Source organism: Gossypium raimondii, chromosome 4 (genome assembly GCF_025698545.1).
Source record: "Gossypium raimondii isolate GPD5lz chromosome 4, ASM2569854v1, whole genome shotgun sequence".
In the NCBI taxonomy this organism is placed as follows: Eukaryota; Viridiplantae; Streptophyta; class Magnoliopsida; order Malvales; family Malvaceae; genus Gossypium; species Gossypium raimondii.
This window is the reverse complement of record NC_068568.1, coordinates 45,642,072-45,658,707: the sequence shown is the minus strand read 5'-3', so window position 1 is coordinate 45,658,707 and position 16,636 is coordinate 45,642,072. Positions and strand designations below refer to the sequence as shown.

The 16,636-nt window shown below is 29.2% G+C and overlaps 1 protein-coding gene across 1 annotated transcript; it reads left to right on the top strand.

Moving 5' to 3' along the window:
- Positions 1–11,725: 11,725 nt before the first annotated feature.
- LOC105780061 (probable receptor-like protein kinase At2g42960) lies at positions 11,726–16,341 on the top strand. Its single transcript, XM_012604169.2, has 8 exons — positions 11,726–12,232; positions 12,804–13,548; positions 13,641–13,745; positions 13,929–14,051; positions 14,147–14,317; positions 14,417–14,546; positions 14,674–14,883; positions 15,708–16,341. Exons 2-8 carry the CDS (start codon positions 12,884–12,886, stop codon positions 15,828–15,830), a joined length of 1,527 nt encoding a protein of 508 aa, XP_012459623.1. The 5' UTR covers positions 11,726–12,232; positions 12,804–12,883; the 3' UTR covers positions 15,831–16,341.
- The last annotated feature ends 295 nt before the right edge of the window (positions 16,342–16,636 follow it).

The following is a 16,636-nucleotide window of genomic DNA, read 5'->3' as shown; positions in this document are numbered from 1 at the left end:
TCCAAAAGACTGGATGATAGAAAAATTAGTAAAGATAGTACTTATAAACCAAGTAAGTACTTTAGAATATATGTCGTCTGGTAATAGATTGTATTTTAAAAACAATTGTATAACAAATACAAATGAAAATCTAGTTTTGCCCTCTAGTTCTCAGCCAGAAGATGAAGAGGATATTATTAGTACAAATAGTAACCCAATAGGAATGAAAACTGTTCAAATTTCTATATTCCCTATTGAACCCGGTAGTAATTCTAGAAAAACTATAATGGAAGAAATTCAAACTTCAACAATTGATAAAAATCAAAAGTTGGAATAAATATTAAAGTTACATTCCAATTTAGAAAATATAAAATTCTCTAAATGCCATGATGAACCTTTGGAGCTACAATTAGTAGTTGTAGAAGAAATGCAGTTCAGAGAAAAATGAGAATTAATGAAAAACCCATAAAAATAATGGGAATAGATGGTAATAAAATTGCTATAAATTCTAAAGTTAGAAATATACCAATCTACATAAATAATGTTAGATTTGTTATTTCTAAAATAGTATGTTTTCTAATAAGCAAGGAGATATATTATTAGGAAATAATTTTATATATAGATATTTACCTTTTATTATTGATAAAAATTCTATAAGTTATCGAGAGAAAAGATTTTTGGAAATACCACTTGAAGATAATAATAAAATTGTCTGTAATAAAAATTTTACACTAATTAAATTGTTAGATAATAAATATTTATAATTTATTATTAATGATTGCTGATTATTTGATCAGACCTCATGGATAGAGGTAAACAACCTCTAAAAGAAATAGTTGGTGAATGAATTACCGTTCACAAAAAGCCCAACAAAGGGATTGGAACAACAAACTCCAAAAAAGGATTTGTACCTGCAAATATATCATTTTATCCTAATCAGAGTATTATGAACCATATCCAATGGTAAACCAACCAGTTGGAACTACTTTTTCATTAACCCCAAACATGGTGTGTCAATCACCAATGTCCCAAGATCTGTATTTAGCATCACAAACCAGTTATGCTGAAGCAATCAAAAGATCCGAAAATTTGTTGAAAAAACAACAAATTGAAGAAGAAAAAGAAATTTCAAAAAGAAATTTTTTATAATCCTAGTATACCACAAGAATTTTATTGTTTTATCAACAAAATATGAAAAACTCATATTTTAAATCAAAAAACCAACTTTAGAAGAGCTCTTACACAATTTTCATTATTTTTAGTTGAAAAATAACTAAAGAAAATGAAGTGAAGATTTATTACTAAAATCTATTTTATATAAAGAATGGGATGAGTTCAAATGGAATTCATGGATATTAAAGAGATAAACTATCTTCTTGATACTTTTCAATATTTTATTAAGTAAATAAAAAATATTCCTATTATGAATAAGGTAGTTAGAATATGTTTATATAATAAATCTAGAAGATTTTATCGGTAGAAATATTCAACAAAATAAATGGAATTATCGTAACCAATAGACTCAATTCTAAAAGCTTTTTCGAATATTTTCTCCAATCTTATATTTTACCAATTTTATTGGAAATAGTATTCCAACTATAAATTTTAGATTGGATCATGAACCGTTTGATACAACAAGTATTGAATGGGGATTTGTTAGAGAAATAGTAGTACAAAATTTCTCTTTTCATCTTTTAAAAGATTTTCCAACAGTAGTAAAATTTTTATTACAAACCATCATAAACAATGATGATTTTTTCTATTTTTTTTATATCCAAATTAGTACTCTTATTGGTATTTCTACAAAAAAAAGATTTTTTCAGCCATATCAAATATGGGATATTCACACGATGCTCGGAAGTCCTCAATTATTTGCCCTAAATGAAGGTAAAGAATGCTTGACAAAAATAATTGACAAGTGTCAGAATAATTCAAGCTGGAATTGATTTAATGGCTAAAGTCAAATATATTCTCCAACAAAAAGATCATCAATTCAGAACTGATGATAGAAAGATATTGGCATACCATTCTTATCTTATTAAAGAAAAAGATGATGAAGGTATTCAATTGCTAAAAAAGATAGCAGAAATGGACATTGAAGATTTCCCATTCAACATTCTGCAACAAATCAGAAGCACGTGGGAAAATTGTCATCAAAATTTATCTACCATTCATCACTATGGTTGAAGTAAAAAAAGATGGCAACCTGAAAGAAACGAAAACTACATACCAACAACAAAGTTTGGCAACGTAGAGATCATCATGATGCAAACATGGAAATAATCATAAAGTAAGTAGTGATGTAATAATCCAGATGCAACCAGCAAAGATTGCAATATGGATTGATGATGATGCAAGCAGTGATGGAAGCAACCATTAATGTTAGATAAAAATATCCAGATGCAGACAACAAAGATTTGCAACATGGATCAACCATCAAATCAATGATGGAACAAGACTATGAAACGTGGAAGCAACCATAATCACAGAAGCAAAAAGACGTATGAAATGTGGAAGCAACCACATCTATGAAGAAGTGAATCCTTATTAGAACTACTGTTCGAGATTCAAAATACAATTGTATAGAATTTGTAAACTCCTATTTAAATAGAGATGAAAGATCAATTGTACAGACATCTTAGAATTACCAAATAATATCATCTTGTATATTACCAAAGAATCTTCTCTTTTATAGTTTTCCTTTACTAGAAAAACTCATCGAAGACGAAAATATAGAAATCCCAGATTCTATGGATCTTTGAAAAATAGATCCTTATGAAAAAGGAAAATAGAGTTTAAATTCAAACAAATAATTATCTAATTAAAGATTTAGATAAAGATCAAACTGGTTGTACTATATTGACTAGTAAAATAGAACTCAACCATCCTTTATAAGACTAGTATAGGAAAAGTATAAAAGAGAAGATTCTTTGATAATGTACAAGATGATATTATTTGATAATTCTAAGATGTTTGTACAATTGATATTTCCTTTCTATTTAAAGAGGAGTTTACAGATTCTATACAATTGTATTTTGAATCCCGAACAGTAGTTCTGATAAGGATTCACTTCTTATTGGGTGTGGTTTCTTCTACATTTCATGTGTCTTTTTGCTTCTGTGATTATGGTTGCTTCTACGTTTCACAGTTTTGTTCCATCATTGATTTGATGGTTGATCCATGTTGTAAATCTTTGTTGTCTGCATTTGGATGTCTTTATCTAGCATTAATGGTTGTTTCCATCACTGCTTGCATCATCATCAATCAACATTGCAATATTTGTTGGTTGCATCTGGATTATTACATCACTACTTACTTTATGGTTATTTCCATGTTTGCATCATGATGATCTCTACGTTGCCAAACTTTGTTGTTGGTATATGATTTTCCTTTCTTTCAGGTTGCCATCTTTTTTGACTTAAACCATAGTGATGAATGGTAGATAAATTTTGATGACAATTTTCCCACGTGCTTCTGATTTGTTGCAGAATGTTGAATGGGAAATCTTCAATGTCCATTTCTGCTATCTTTTTTAGCAATTGAATACCTTCATCATCTTTTTCTTTAATAAGATAAGAATGGTATGCCAATATCTTTCTACCATCAGTTCTGAATTGATTATCTTTTTGTTGGAGAATATGTTTGGCTTTAACCATTAAATCAATTCCAGCTTGAATTATTCTGACACTTGTCAATTATTTTTGTCAAGCATTCTTTATCTTCATTTAGGGCAGATAATTGAGGACTTCCGAGCATCGTGTGAATATCCCATATTTGATATGGCTGAAAAAATCTTTCTTTTTCAGAAATATCAATAAGAGTACTAATTCAAATATAAAAATAATAGAAAAAATCATTATTGTTTATGATAGTTTGTAATAAAGATTTTACTATTGTGCAAAACTTTTAAAAGATTAAAAGAAAATTTTTGTACAATTATTTCTCTTACAAAACCCCATTCAATATTGGTTATATTGAACGGTTCATGATCCAATCTATATTTTATAGTTGGAATACTTTCACCTATGAAATTTATAAAACATTAAATTGTAGAAAATATTTAGAAAAGTTTTTTGGAATTGAGTCATTGGTTATAGATAATTCCATTTATTTTGTTGAATATTTCTACCGTAAAATCCGCCTAGATTTATTATGTAAATGATTCTAAATACCTTATCCATAATAGGAGTATTTTTCCTTTACTTAATAAAATATTGAAAAGTATCAATAAGATTGTTTATCTCCTTAATATCCATAAATTCCATTTGGAACTCATCCAATTCTTTATAAAAATAGATTTTAGTAATAAATCTTCAATTTTATTTTCTTTAGTTGTTTTTTCAACTAAAATAATGAAAACTGTAAGAGCTCTTCTAAAGTTGGTTTTTTGATTTGAAATACGGGTTTTTCATATCTCGTTAATAAAACAAAAAAATTCAGGTGGTATACTAAGATTATAAAAAATTTTTATTTTTGAAATTTCTTTTTCTTCTTCAATTTGTTGTTTTTTCAACAACTTTTCGAATCTTTTGATTGCTTCAGCATAACTGGTTTGTGATGCTAAATACAGATCTTGGGACATTGGTGATTGACACACCATGTTTGGGGTTAATAAAAAAGTAGTTCTAATTGGTTGGTTTACCATTGGATGATTTAAAACATTTGTTCTAATCGGTTGGTTTACCATTGGATATAGTTCATAATATCCTTGATTAGGATAAAATGATATATTTGCAGGTGCAAATCTTTTTTTGGAGTTTGTTGCTGCAATCCCTTTGTTGGGCTTTTTGTGAACGGTAGTTCATTCACCGACTATTTCTTTTAAATGTTGTTTACTTCTATCCATGAGGCCTGCTCAAATAACCAGCAAGAAAATTCTCAGTACTTTTTATATATATAATTTCAAAATCAAAAGTAGATAATTCATTATACCATCTATTTCTTCTTGGTACAATTTTCAAATTATCGTTAGTAAAGAATTGTTTAATTGCATGATTATCAGTTTTTATGATAAATTTTTCAGGTGCTAAATATATAAGGAAAGTTTTATTCCTTTTTAATAGCTAGAAGTTCTTTTTCATAAATGATATAATTAATCTCATTTGGTTTAAATTTTCTCAACTATAACCACATATTAATTCTTCATTATTATTAGTTTTAGCTTTTAAAATACATCCATAATGGTTTTGTGATGCATCTGTTTCTAAAAGTAGTTTATCACATGTTTTAGGTAAATAAACTTTTGGATTATAAGTTATTTTTGTTTTAGATTTTTATAATTTCTAAATATTTTTAGACCAAGAAAAGGATTATCCTTTTTAATTTATCATATAACACACCTATTTTTTAGATAATTTAGGAAAAGGATCTTCCATAATTAATAATTCCTAAAATTTGTTGAAGATGTTTTTATCTTCTATTTTTTAGGAAATTTTTTATTTTTACAATGATATGATTTTGTAGTTTAAGACCATCGTTGATAATGTTAATCCTAAAATTCTATCTCGCTTTTTCAAGCTCTATCTTTTAGGGCTTAATATAATTTCATGTTTTAGGAATTTAGAAATAATATTTAGATGTTTTCTATGAGTTTCTAATGTATTGGAGAATATTAAAATATCATCAATATAAACAACACAAAATTTTTTATACTTATTAAAAATAGAATCCATCCATTTTTGAAAAATTTGTAGAGCATTACATAATCCGAATGGCATTACTTTCCATTGATAATGTCCATTCGGAGCATTAAATGCTGTTAATGGTTTGGATTCGTCAGTTAGCATAATTTGCCAAAAATCTGATTTACAATTAAACTTACTAAAATATTTGGCATGTTTAGCCTGATTAATCAAAACTTCTTTTCTAGGAATAAAATATCCATAAAAAATACTGTTTTGATTTAATCTTTTATAATTAATTACCATACTAGCTTTTCCTCTTTTTATTTCAGCATGATTTCTTACCAAAAAGGCTGGACTAGAATGTGGAGTATTAGTTTTTCTATTAATCCTTTTCCTAATAATTCTTTAATCAGTATATCAAATTCATTTATATCTTGTTTAGTATAGATCATAGGTTTAACCCTAATGGTTTTATTAGGATTTACTAATTTTATTTCACAATATCTAGGACTATTTTTCCATAATTTTAATGGTTCTTCACTAAAATTATCTTCAAGGATTTTAAACAACGAATGATTTGTTTCTAGTTGTTTAAATTGTTTCTTTCTTGGTGGTGTAAAATTTTTATCACACACAAACTTATGATTTTCTACCAGTGGAATTTCCACGAAGATTTTTCTATAGATAAAATAACTAAATTTTATCAATAGAAAATGGTAGATGTTGATATATAAAATTATTTCTTAATAATATATCTCCATGCATAACAAGAAAACATAATATTTTAGGGATTGTAAATCTAACATTATTTATGTAGATTGATATATTTCTAGCCTTATATTGGATTATAGTTTCTTTACCATCTATTCCAATAGCATTTATAGGATTTCTCATTAATTCTCATTTTCTATAGGAATAACATTTTTCTACAACTACTAGTTGTAGTTCCAGTGTCAAGTAAAGCATGTAAAGAATATTTTTATATTCTTTAAATTGAAAAGTAATTTCAATATATGTATAATATTTCTGGGTTGGAAATTTGAAAATGTAATAATATCATTTTTCCAATTTTTATTTGTTGAATAATTGTTTTAACTTTCCAGTTCTAGTGTTTCTAGAATTTTCTATCGAAATATATTTTCATCAATATTAGTCTTAGATTCGATATTAATTCATATGATATTTCATTAGGATTTGTTTCCTTTTAAAACATATTTCTAAATCTTGTTCTTCAAGACTTTTTTTATCATTTTCTAGCATCTTTTCTTTTGTTACAAAAGTTTTTGACTATATGACCTTTCTTAGCACTTAAAAGACCTTTAATTTTTTAGAAGTTTTTCTTCTAAAAGATCGACGTTAATATAACCAAAATTTTTTTATTACTTAATTTCTTTTTAACTAATTTATAGTATTTTTTTCTTTTTATGCCTATGATGAGTATTAGGACGTATTGTTTTATATCCAAATAAATCTTTATTAATTGATTTTCCTGTATTTTCAAGATTTATATTATCAATAATTAAGTTTTGAATTTTACTAGTCAAAACAGTACAACCAGTATTTTGATCTTTATTTAAAGAACTAAGATATATGGGTTTTAACTTTGTTATTATTGCAGTGAATAGTATTTAAGGAGAGATTAACTTGTAAAACGATATATATAATATTGGTCCCCAAACTTTTAAACATTTTAATTATTTCCTTTTTTACTAAAATTGTTTAACTTAACTGTTAAATGAGACGTATGTAAAAATCTGGGTTTAATGTTTTATAGAAACTATTGCAAACTATGGTATTTTACATTTTTAAAAATACTTGTAGTACATAAAATAGAGCCTGAATAGATTATGTAATTGAAAATGTTTTGGTGCAATCTATCTCTTTAATAAATTTTATTAAAGGGAATGAAAAGGTTATTAAAGTAAACTCATGGATTTTAGTTATTTCAAAATTCAGTTGCATTTACAAAGTATGGGGTCTTTTTACGTATAAAAAAATACTGAAAAAGGGAGTGAAATTCAGCTGCACTGCACGTGACTCGTGAGGTTTCTGATGCACAAAAACACATGAAACCCATATGATGTGAGTAATTCTAGACTTTTGATTTGTCCACACATGATTTATAATTATCACATTCATCCTTTACTTTGCCTATTTTCACCTTTTTTTAATTTCCTAATTACAAATGCTCCATTAATTGTGTTTGTTTTCTTATTTTCATATCATCTTTATTCATATTTCGTGTGTTTTTCCTTTTAAAATACATTTATTCTGGTTTATAAAAAATATATATATAAACTCAAGGACTAGTAATTAAAATATGGATTAATTGTTATATATAATGGCTGATAAACAAGCAAGCGAAGAAGATCGTATTCAAGTTGTTCGATTTGAGAAATAAAGATTCAGATCGACTGAATTAAGAAAACAAATAAAAAATTTAAGAATAAAGAATAAATGTTCAAATAATATCTAAATAAAGAAAATATAGAATAAAAAGTGAAAGATGGATCTAATCAACCCAACAAATTCAATTAATGGCTCTAATCAACTCTTTAAATAAAATTGAGAAATAACTTGTTTCTAAAAATCACAAGAAAACAATCTTGCACAAAAAATAACTTTAATATGTAAAAAAATCCAAAATTGAATAAATAAATAGCAAAACCTAATAAATACAATATGGGCTCATATATAATAAAAATTAAACTTAAAAATCAAAGCCAATATTATTTAAACTTGAATTAAAAAATCGAAACTTGTAATTTTCATAATAATCTCGTTCAGAAATTTTTCTCGCCCATTCTTTAATAAAACGATCATAATTTAAGCTCCCAAACTTGAAATTGAGTGGTTCAAAGTGTGTTTCAAAACTAAGAGATAGATCTTCGAATGCTATGAAAACATCTCAACCTAGAAATGCTTGGATCCCATCCAAAAAGTCGTTACAAGTTGATTGATTGATTTTTCAAACTTGAAAATTGACAGCTTCGGTGATTGGAATTAATAAATTTCAGCACACCCGCGCATGTATCAATGATAGATTGAAAACATGAGAGTCAATATCAACAAATGGTTGGAAGGAGTGAAAGCAGATTTCTTCTCCAAAATTTTGAACCAAGTTTGTAGTCTTAGACTATAAAACGAATGAAAACGTTGTGATTACATTAAAAACAAAACAAAAAAGGTAGTCAATTTTGTTCCCGTACCGACTTGAATGATCTTTTTGGTAGTAAATTGAAACAATAAACTCTAGGTTTTTCTCTGATGCAAATTCCAATTGGTATCAACTGTACTAGTGCTTACTAGTTGATTTTGCCCATAAAAAATGAATTTTAAAATATAATATATTTTTTATTATTTATTTTAAATTTATTGAATAATGGATTGTCATATACATAATATGAGATGATCTTATTATTTAATTCATGAAATAATTGTAAATATTTATTATATATATATCAATTTTTTTTAAAAAATAATGATAAATTTGAAGCAGTACATCAAAATAAATTGATAGAAAAATGTCCATTGGCAAAGTATTTACTCCTTTAATTAAGACAACCTAATTATATATTTTAAGCATAATTAAAATCTAAAATTAAATAAATTAAACACTTGTATTCTTTGTAATTGTGTTTATGAAAATTTTATTTTTAATATAAATTTAATAACATTTTGAGCTTTCGAATACTTTTTATAGAGTTTATTTTTTTTTCAACAAATTTATCACAGGTTTTGATGTAATACTTACCATTACCCATAGTCTCTCCACAACCCATAAATAGGAGGATAATACGCTTTAATACATTCGAATTATGTCTTTCTGCATTGACAACAATGCACATGTCAACCGAGCTAAGGCTCAATCGATGCTTTTTAACTCAATTTACGAGATAAAATAATTATTTAAAAAATATTATCGAATTATTAGAAAATTAAAGAAAAGGTTGAGACTCATGAAAACTTGATAGTTCCGTTTTCAAACATTAGAACAAAAGACAGAATTATATGAAACTAGAAAAGAAGAAGAAGAAGACTGCTTTCGTTAATCTTAACCTAGAAGACAAATGCAACTCATTATTATTATTATTATTACATTTCCCCCTTTTTATTATTATTATTTATTTTTGTAATAATTCAATAATGTAAATCTGATAGAAGAAAAAGAGGAGATTTGGGGGAAAAAGAAAAGAGATTAGATTTAATTGAGACAAACTTTATGGGAAAAGTTATGCTTCAGATCAAAGTCTGTATTAACTTCCCCCATTAGGGGCTTTATTTTTCCCCTAAACCCATAATTATATCCCCAATAGACTTAGGAAAACTAATAAAATATCAACACAAGATTTGGTATTCATGTTTGGTCCAATTTTGATTGACATTATTACCCCCATGAATCATTGCAAAAATAAATAAATAAAAGTACCGTGGAGGTCCTTGTCCTAGGAGTTAGATTGTTTTTTGTCCCTCTCTGCTAAAAAAATGGACAAATTAATTTCAATATGTTAAATCGAAGAGAAAATTAGTCATTTTTTTTGTTAAAATATTAATCTATTTGTATTGTTTAAAACATGTACGATTGATAGAATAACCAAATAGTAACACTTGGAATGCTACGTGTACCTCATGCAGAGATACAATGACCAATTTATAATAGTAGAAATTGATGAGATTTTTAACAAGATGACTAGTTTACTATTTGATTTAACATATAAGGACTAATTTACCCATTTTCTTAACTGAGGAGGCAAAATGCAATCTGGCCCTGATATTTCATGGTACTTTTATCAATTAATTTTCAAAACTCTTTTTTGGGTCGATAATTTTTACTTAATAGTTGAATTAGTTAAAATTTAAAAATATTTAAATATGAATAATATATAATAAAAATGAAATTGCATGAAGCATAAATTTTTGGAAATTGGTTGGTTTTGTTTTAAAAAGGAAGGTGAGTAATGTGATCTGTTTCTGTTCAATCATAGGTTAATTGGGTGCTTACCAAATCTTAGTAAGATGTCTTAGTTGAATGGTTGAAGATAGTCACCCTTCCTTTAATTTAATCAACCATTTATAAAACATGAAATCAATAAGAATTAAATATGTAAATACATACCCATCCATTTACTATTATTAAATGAATTAGTTACGGTAAAATTGGAATAGCGTTATCGCTTATTATTTAGCAGACTTAATATTTTCAAAGTTTTTATCATCTTATAGTATGGAATTGAATTGTAATTGAAAAAGAAAAATTCAAGACATTTTTTTATACAATACGTGTTATTTCTCTGGACTTATTTAATTCTTTTTAATAATACAGGATTAAATTAATATTTTAACCAATATATTAATATCCATTATTATTCTTTTATGAGCGGAGGTTATGTGTCAGGTCAAATCGTGATTCTAATTTTTTAAAAATTCAAATTGGTCTCAACTCAATTCACTCGAACGATCTATTTTATTATAAAATATTAAAAATATAGATTTATATTTATATTTATATAAATAAAATTTATTTTAAAGTACAGTGGAGTTGTCTATGGATGAGAGGGTTGAATCATATCTTCAAAGCCATTTCCATGAGAGATTAAGACATGCTAACTCCTTGAAAATGAAATTTAAGAATTAGTTCTTTCAAATGAAAAATAATTTTAGACAACTTAAATAAGTAAACATCAAGGCAACCATAGATTTTAGGTGCTGGATTTGGGTTTGACTTTCTTTTTAAATCCTCAATTTCATGTGTTTATTTGAATATTGCTTAAATATCATTTAACTATTTAATTTTATTTTTTCTATGATAACATAAAAATAGAAATAATTAAAAATCGAAAATGACCATTATAACTTTTCGTAAATTAAGGAATTTTACTAATAATTAGATGACTCTTAAAATTAAAATGAATTAGGATTCTTATAAAATAAAATAAATATTTTATATTTAAATTAAAAAATTGAAAAGAAAAGAAAAGAAAAGAAAAGAGCAAAATCTATGGAGTGAAATTAAATTGTTCATTAAATTAAATTCAAATTGTGATGATATAAATTATCCATTGACACAGGATTGGATTGAATTTTTTATTATCCCAAAATATAAGTGCCCACTTCCATGAGTTCACCTCAATTTTGCTTTTCCTTCACTGTTTCCTTTTCTTTTTCCTCTCTCTCTCTCTCTCTCTCTGGTTTCCTCCATTGCAAACTAAGCTTCCTTTCCAGCTTTCTTTGAGGTCCCTCTCTTCCCCTCAAACACCCAAGACCCACCAACCATTTTACCCACCCCTTCTCCTTTTCTTTTCCCCCTTTTTTTTTCTTTTCATTATATATTTAGCCTTTTCCCCTCTTTATATATGTAATATATATGCATTTTTGGTTGAAGCTGAATTCTTTCTTTTTGCCCACTTGGAAGGCAAACAACAACTACAACAACAAAAGAAAGGGTCTCTACTTGTGAACTACTCTTTCCCTTTGCCACTGCAGCTTTACCCTTTTTCAGGCATTTGGGGGGGTTTTGTTTTGTTTTGTTTTGCATTGCCTTGACTTATCTTTTTTGCTCATTCGGATGCTAAAGTTTAAGGGTTTTGTTTTTTCTTTGCTTCTTTGAATGCTCAAGGAAGAAGATCGAGGTAAATGCTCTCTCTCTCTTTCTTTCTCTTTTTATTTTACTTTATCTGTCTCTTACTTGGATCATAAGTGATTCTTTTGTTTTTATTTTACAAGTTTATTCATTTTCAAGAGAAATGGAGTTCGTTTGGGTGTCTTTAATCACGGAATATAAGTTTATTGTAAAATTTTAATTGGTCTGACTTGTTTATTGAATGATTTTTCTTGATTGTTTAAGTCCATAGAAAATGTGGGGTTTTTTTCTTCTTTTCTTTTTTCTTTTTCACTCATGAACTTCATTAAATGTGGTATCAGATTCTCCTGTTATTATTATTTTTTACTTTTCCTTTTCATCTTTTTCTGTTCTTTTCGGCGGGTGAAGATTAAGCCAAGAATCTTATGGGATTTATTTACTTTTTTGGGTCTTTAGATTTGAATGCAAGGATGGGTTTTATGAGAATGGATGAAATGTCAATCACATCTAGCTTGTTCTCCATAGCATTTCTCCAAAAATGAGTCTATGGATCTTTAAAAGGATTAAACATGTCACATTTTGATATTTCTGGTGTTATATGACATGTTTCTGGTATGCAGGTAGGAATATCTTAAGATTCTGATATTGTATACAAGAGGCTGAATATAATTTTTGACTCTTCAAATCCAGAAGATCAGAGATGTCATCTCAGGGTGCCTTAAATGCTGAGTTATCAAAGAAGACATCATTTTTGGGTCTAAAACTTTGGGTTTTGATTGGTATATCTGTTGGGGCATTTATAGTGTTGATTCTTGGTATTTTGTCTGTTTGGGTTACATTTCGGAGAAGATCCAGACGATCGGTAGACAAGTTCTCGCTTTCTCAGATACCAAATGTCTCAAAGGAAATCAAGGTTGACAAGGTTGGAGTTCAGAGATTCAATGATCAACCAGAAAGCTTATTCCTTTCTGTTAATGATAAATCGAATGATAAGAATTCTGAGAGAATGTTAGCTCATCTGGGGATGAGCAAATCGAGTGATCCTGATAATGCAAGTCAATGCAGCTCAATTTACCATCACGAGAGAGGTTTTAGTTCTCATTCAGGAGAAGAAGGGAGCTCTGGAACGGTTCGAAAACAGTCTTCATTGTCATATGGAGGACTAGTGACGGCCTCTCCCTTAGTTGGTCTGCCAGAAATTTCACATCTTGGGTGGGGTCACTGGTTTACTCTTAGGGATCTCGATCTCGCCACAAGTCACTTCGCAGCAGAGAATGTGCTTGGAGAGGGTGGATATGGGGTGGTTTACAAGGGTAGACTGATCAATGGAACTGAAGTAGCAGTTAAGAAAATTCTTAATAATCTGTAAGGATATATTTGAGACACTTTTTATTTTCTTTTATTACTTGGTTCTTAAAAAGGATGTTTTGTACTAAATTGCGCATTTGGATGTCTAGGGGACAGGCTGAAAAAGAATTTAGGGTGGAAGTGGAGGCCATTGGTCATGTTCGTCATAAGAATCTTGTGCGGCTTTTGGGTTATTGCATAGAAGGAGTTCACAGGTTAACTCAAATATGTTTCATCGGTTTATTTGTCAATTTCTTGCAGATTCACTTTTAACCGTAATTGTTTATTAATATGTTAATGCAGGCTAGACTTTTGTCATCCTATCTGTCTTCATAGTTATTTGAGTATGATTAGCTGCAAATGAGATTATAACTGTAATTATTGGTTGATTATCATAGGATGCTGGTATACGAATATGTGAATAATGGTAACTTGGAACAATGGCTACACGGGGCAATGCGCCAGCATGGTACCCTTACTTGGGAGGCTCGCATGAAGGTTATTATTGGTACTGCCAAGGCGTAAGTCACCATTCAAACTTGAAGCTTCTTGTTGTGTTTACTTTTTGTTAGTTAAAAATTGAAGTGTGACAAAAAGCTGGTGTTTTTGGTTGCAGGCTTGCTTATTTGCATGAAGCAATAGAACCCAAAGTTGTTCACCGGGACATAAAATCAAGTAACATCTTGATTGATGATGATTTCAATGCCAAGGTTTCTGATTTTGGACTGGCCAAGCTCTTGGGTTCAGGAGAGAGTCATATCACAACTAGAGTTATGGGGACATTTGGGTAACTCTTTTTTAAGTTCTTGCTCTCTCCAGCAATTATTTATTATTGTATTTGAATTCCAAGTATCTGCGGATTGAAAATTTTGTATGTGACTTGCAGTTATGTGGCACCAGAATATGCTAACACTGGCTTGTTAAATGAGAAGAGTGATATTTACAGCTTCGGTGTTCTTCTGCTTGAAGCTGTCACTGGAAGAGACCCTGTTGACTATGGCAGACCAGCAAATGAGGTGATAATTAATACATGCTAACACTTTTTCCATCAAATTCTCCTCTCTTGGCCCCCTCACTGTGTTTGATTGTATATCGCTAAGTTCTTCAAGAATTTCTCATAAGCAAACCATATGCCTACTGCAGGTTAACCTTGTTGAGTGGCTTAAGATGATGGTTGGAACGAGAAGAGCAGAGGAAGTTGTGGATCCAAATCTTGAAACTAGACCTGCCACACGTGCTCTTAAACGTGCCCTTTTGGTGGCACTTAGGTGTGTTGATCCTGATGCAAATAAGCGACCCAAAATGACTCAGGTTGTGCGAATGCTTGAAGCTGATGAATATCCATTTCGTGAGGTATAAGTTCCCTGTTTTTTGGAATTTAATGTTATTTTCATGTATATGCTGTATGGGTTTTTTTTTTCATGAATTATTAATGTACTAGGTGTAGTGCATTTCTTTTGAATTACGGTTTGCAAATTTCAGCATATTTGGTAGTGAGCCGGATACTCGGTATCTTTGGTAGAGTATTTCTCCGTTGCATCTCCTGCTATTCCTTCACTCTAAACGATTCACTGAGAAAAAGAAAAGAACAGTGGGGAATCCTACTAGGCAGAAAACCTATCCCAATGAATGTCTCAATGCTAGTTAATTTGTTTTAATTACTACGATATAAAGGCTTATCACGAATTATGAAGTCTCTGAAGTATTTTTGATGTTATTATTTGAATTTCTGATGCTCAAGTTTGTTGTCATGCTCTTACATGACATTCATTATGACCTAGTGCTTACCGCGCATCTATCTCGCGATACATAAAATACTATTCTTTTGGCTTGTAAAACCCGTGTCCATCTATAAACCAGACAGCTAGTACTGTAAAGTGCTTTCAATGTCTTAGCATTCTACTTCCTACCACTTGATTGTTGATGGTCGTTTACCGGAGGTTTTTCTTGAATTCTATTAGCCCTACAACAACGGTATTTTGTAGTTTCTGAATCTCATTCTAGTTTGTTTTGCTTCTTGTAGCTCCTTATACCATTCTCAACTTGGCCTTAAACTTATTTTCATTCATATATGGTTATGTTGTCCTACACCTGTGCTTGTTTTTGCATGATCATTGTACCCTACAAGCTCCGTTGACAAAACCCTGATATCAGTCTTATTCAATCTTATCATTCAGGACCGGAGGAACAGAAAGAGCCGAACAGCCAGCATGGAAATCGAATCATTGAAGGAACCAACGGACGCGGAGAGCAAGGCCGGGGAATCACAGAGCAGCGTAACCAAGACGACGCATGAGTAATAGGACTACTGACAAAAAGGCAATGACATGGTGAATAATTGGTGTAGTATTTAAAGCTTTTCGGCTACCCATTGATACATGTACATCTCAAAGTTTGTTTGTATGTTGGAGAAATTTGGTGCATTGGAAGAGATGAATCTCTCTCAGCATGAAGAAAAAAAAGCACGTTAGGGGTTTTGAATTACAGGCATGAGCATCATCAGCTGTTTTCTTGGGCAAATCAGAGGGATGAAAGGCAGCTTTCAAGCAGATGAAAGGCTAACATCCAAAAAAGAAAAAAAAGAGAGATAAAATGGTTCTTGTTGTACAGGTGTGTCTCTGGGATTGGTGGGCTGTCTTTTATTATGCTACTATATGATATGATTATTATTTATTTTATTTATATTTTTCTTTGTTTTCCCCCTCTTGGGGATTCAATTAATGTTCTTTGGATGATAATGATCATTTTGATTTGCACTTTGTAATGATTGCATGTGTGGGTATTCAATCTTTCTTTTTCAGTTTTGATTCATGATTTAGTGTCGCCTCAGAGCTCACAGTAATCAGTTTCCTGTTTCAGATTTCATCATATGACCTTCCCAAATCACAATCTCTACATGCATGCTACTAGTGTAAAGTTGCACATACAAGAGTAATCATAGTTATACATAAAAGAAGTAAGAATTAAGGTTTGAAAAGTAGAAATGGAATGTTTGGTTGGTTGGTTACAGGTAAAATGTCATCTAAGTGTATATTTTACGTTTTAGATTAGTTGTCTGAATTGCCTATCGTCAAGTGTAATAATAATGTTTGACTTGTAATGCGGG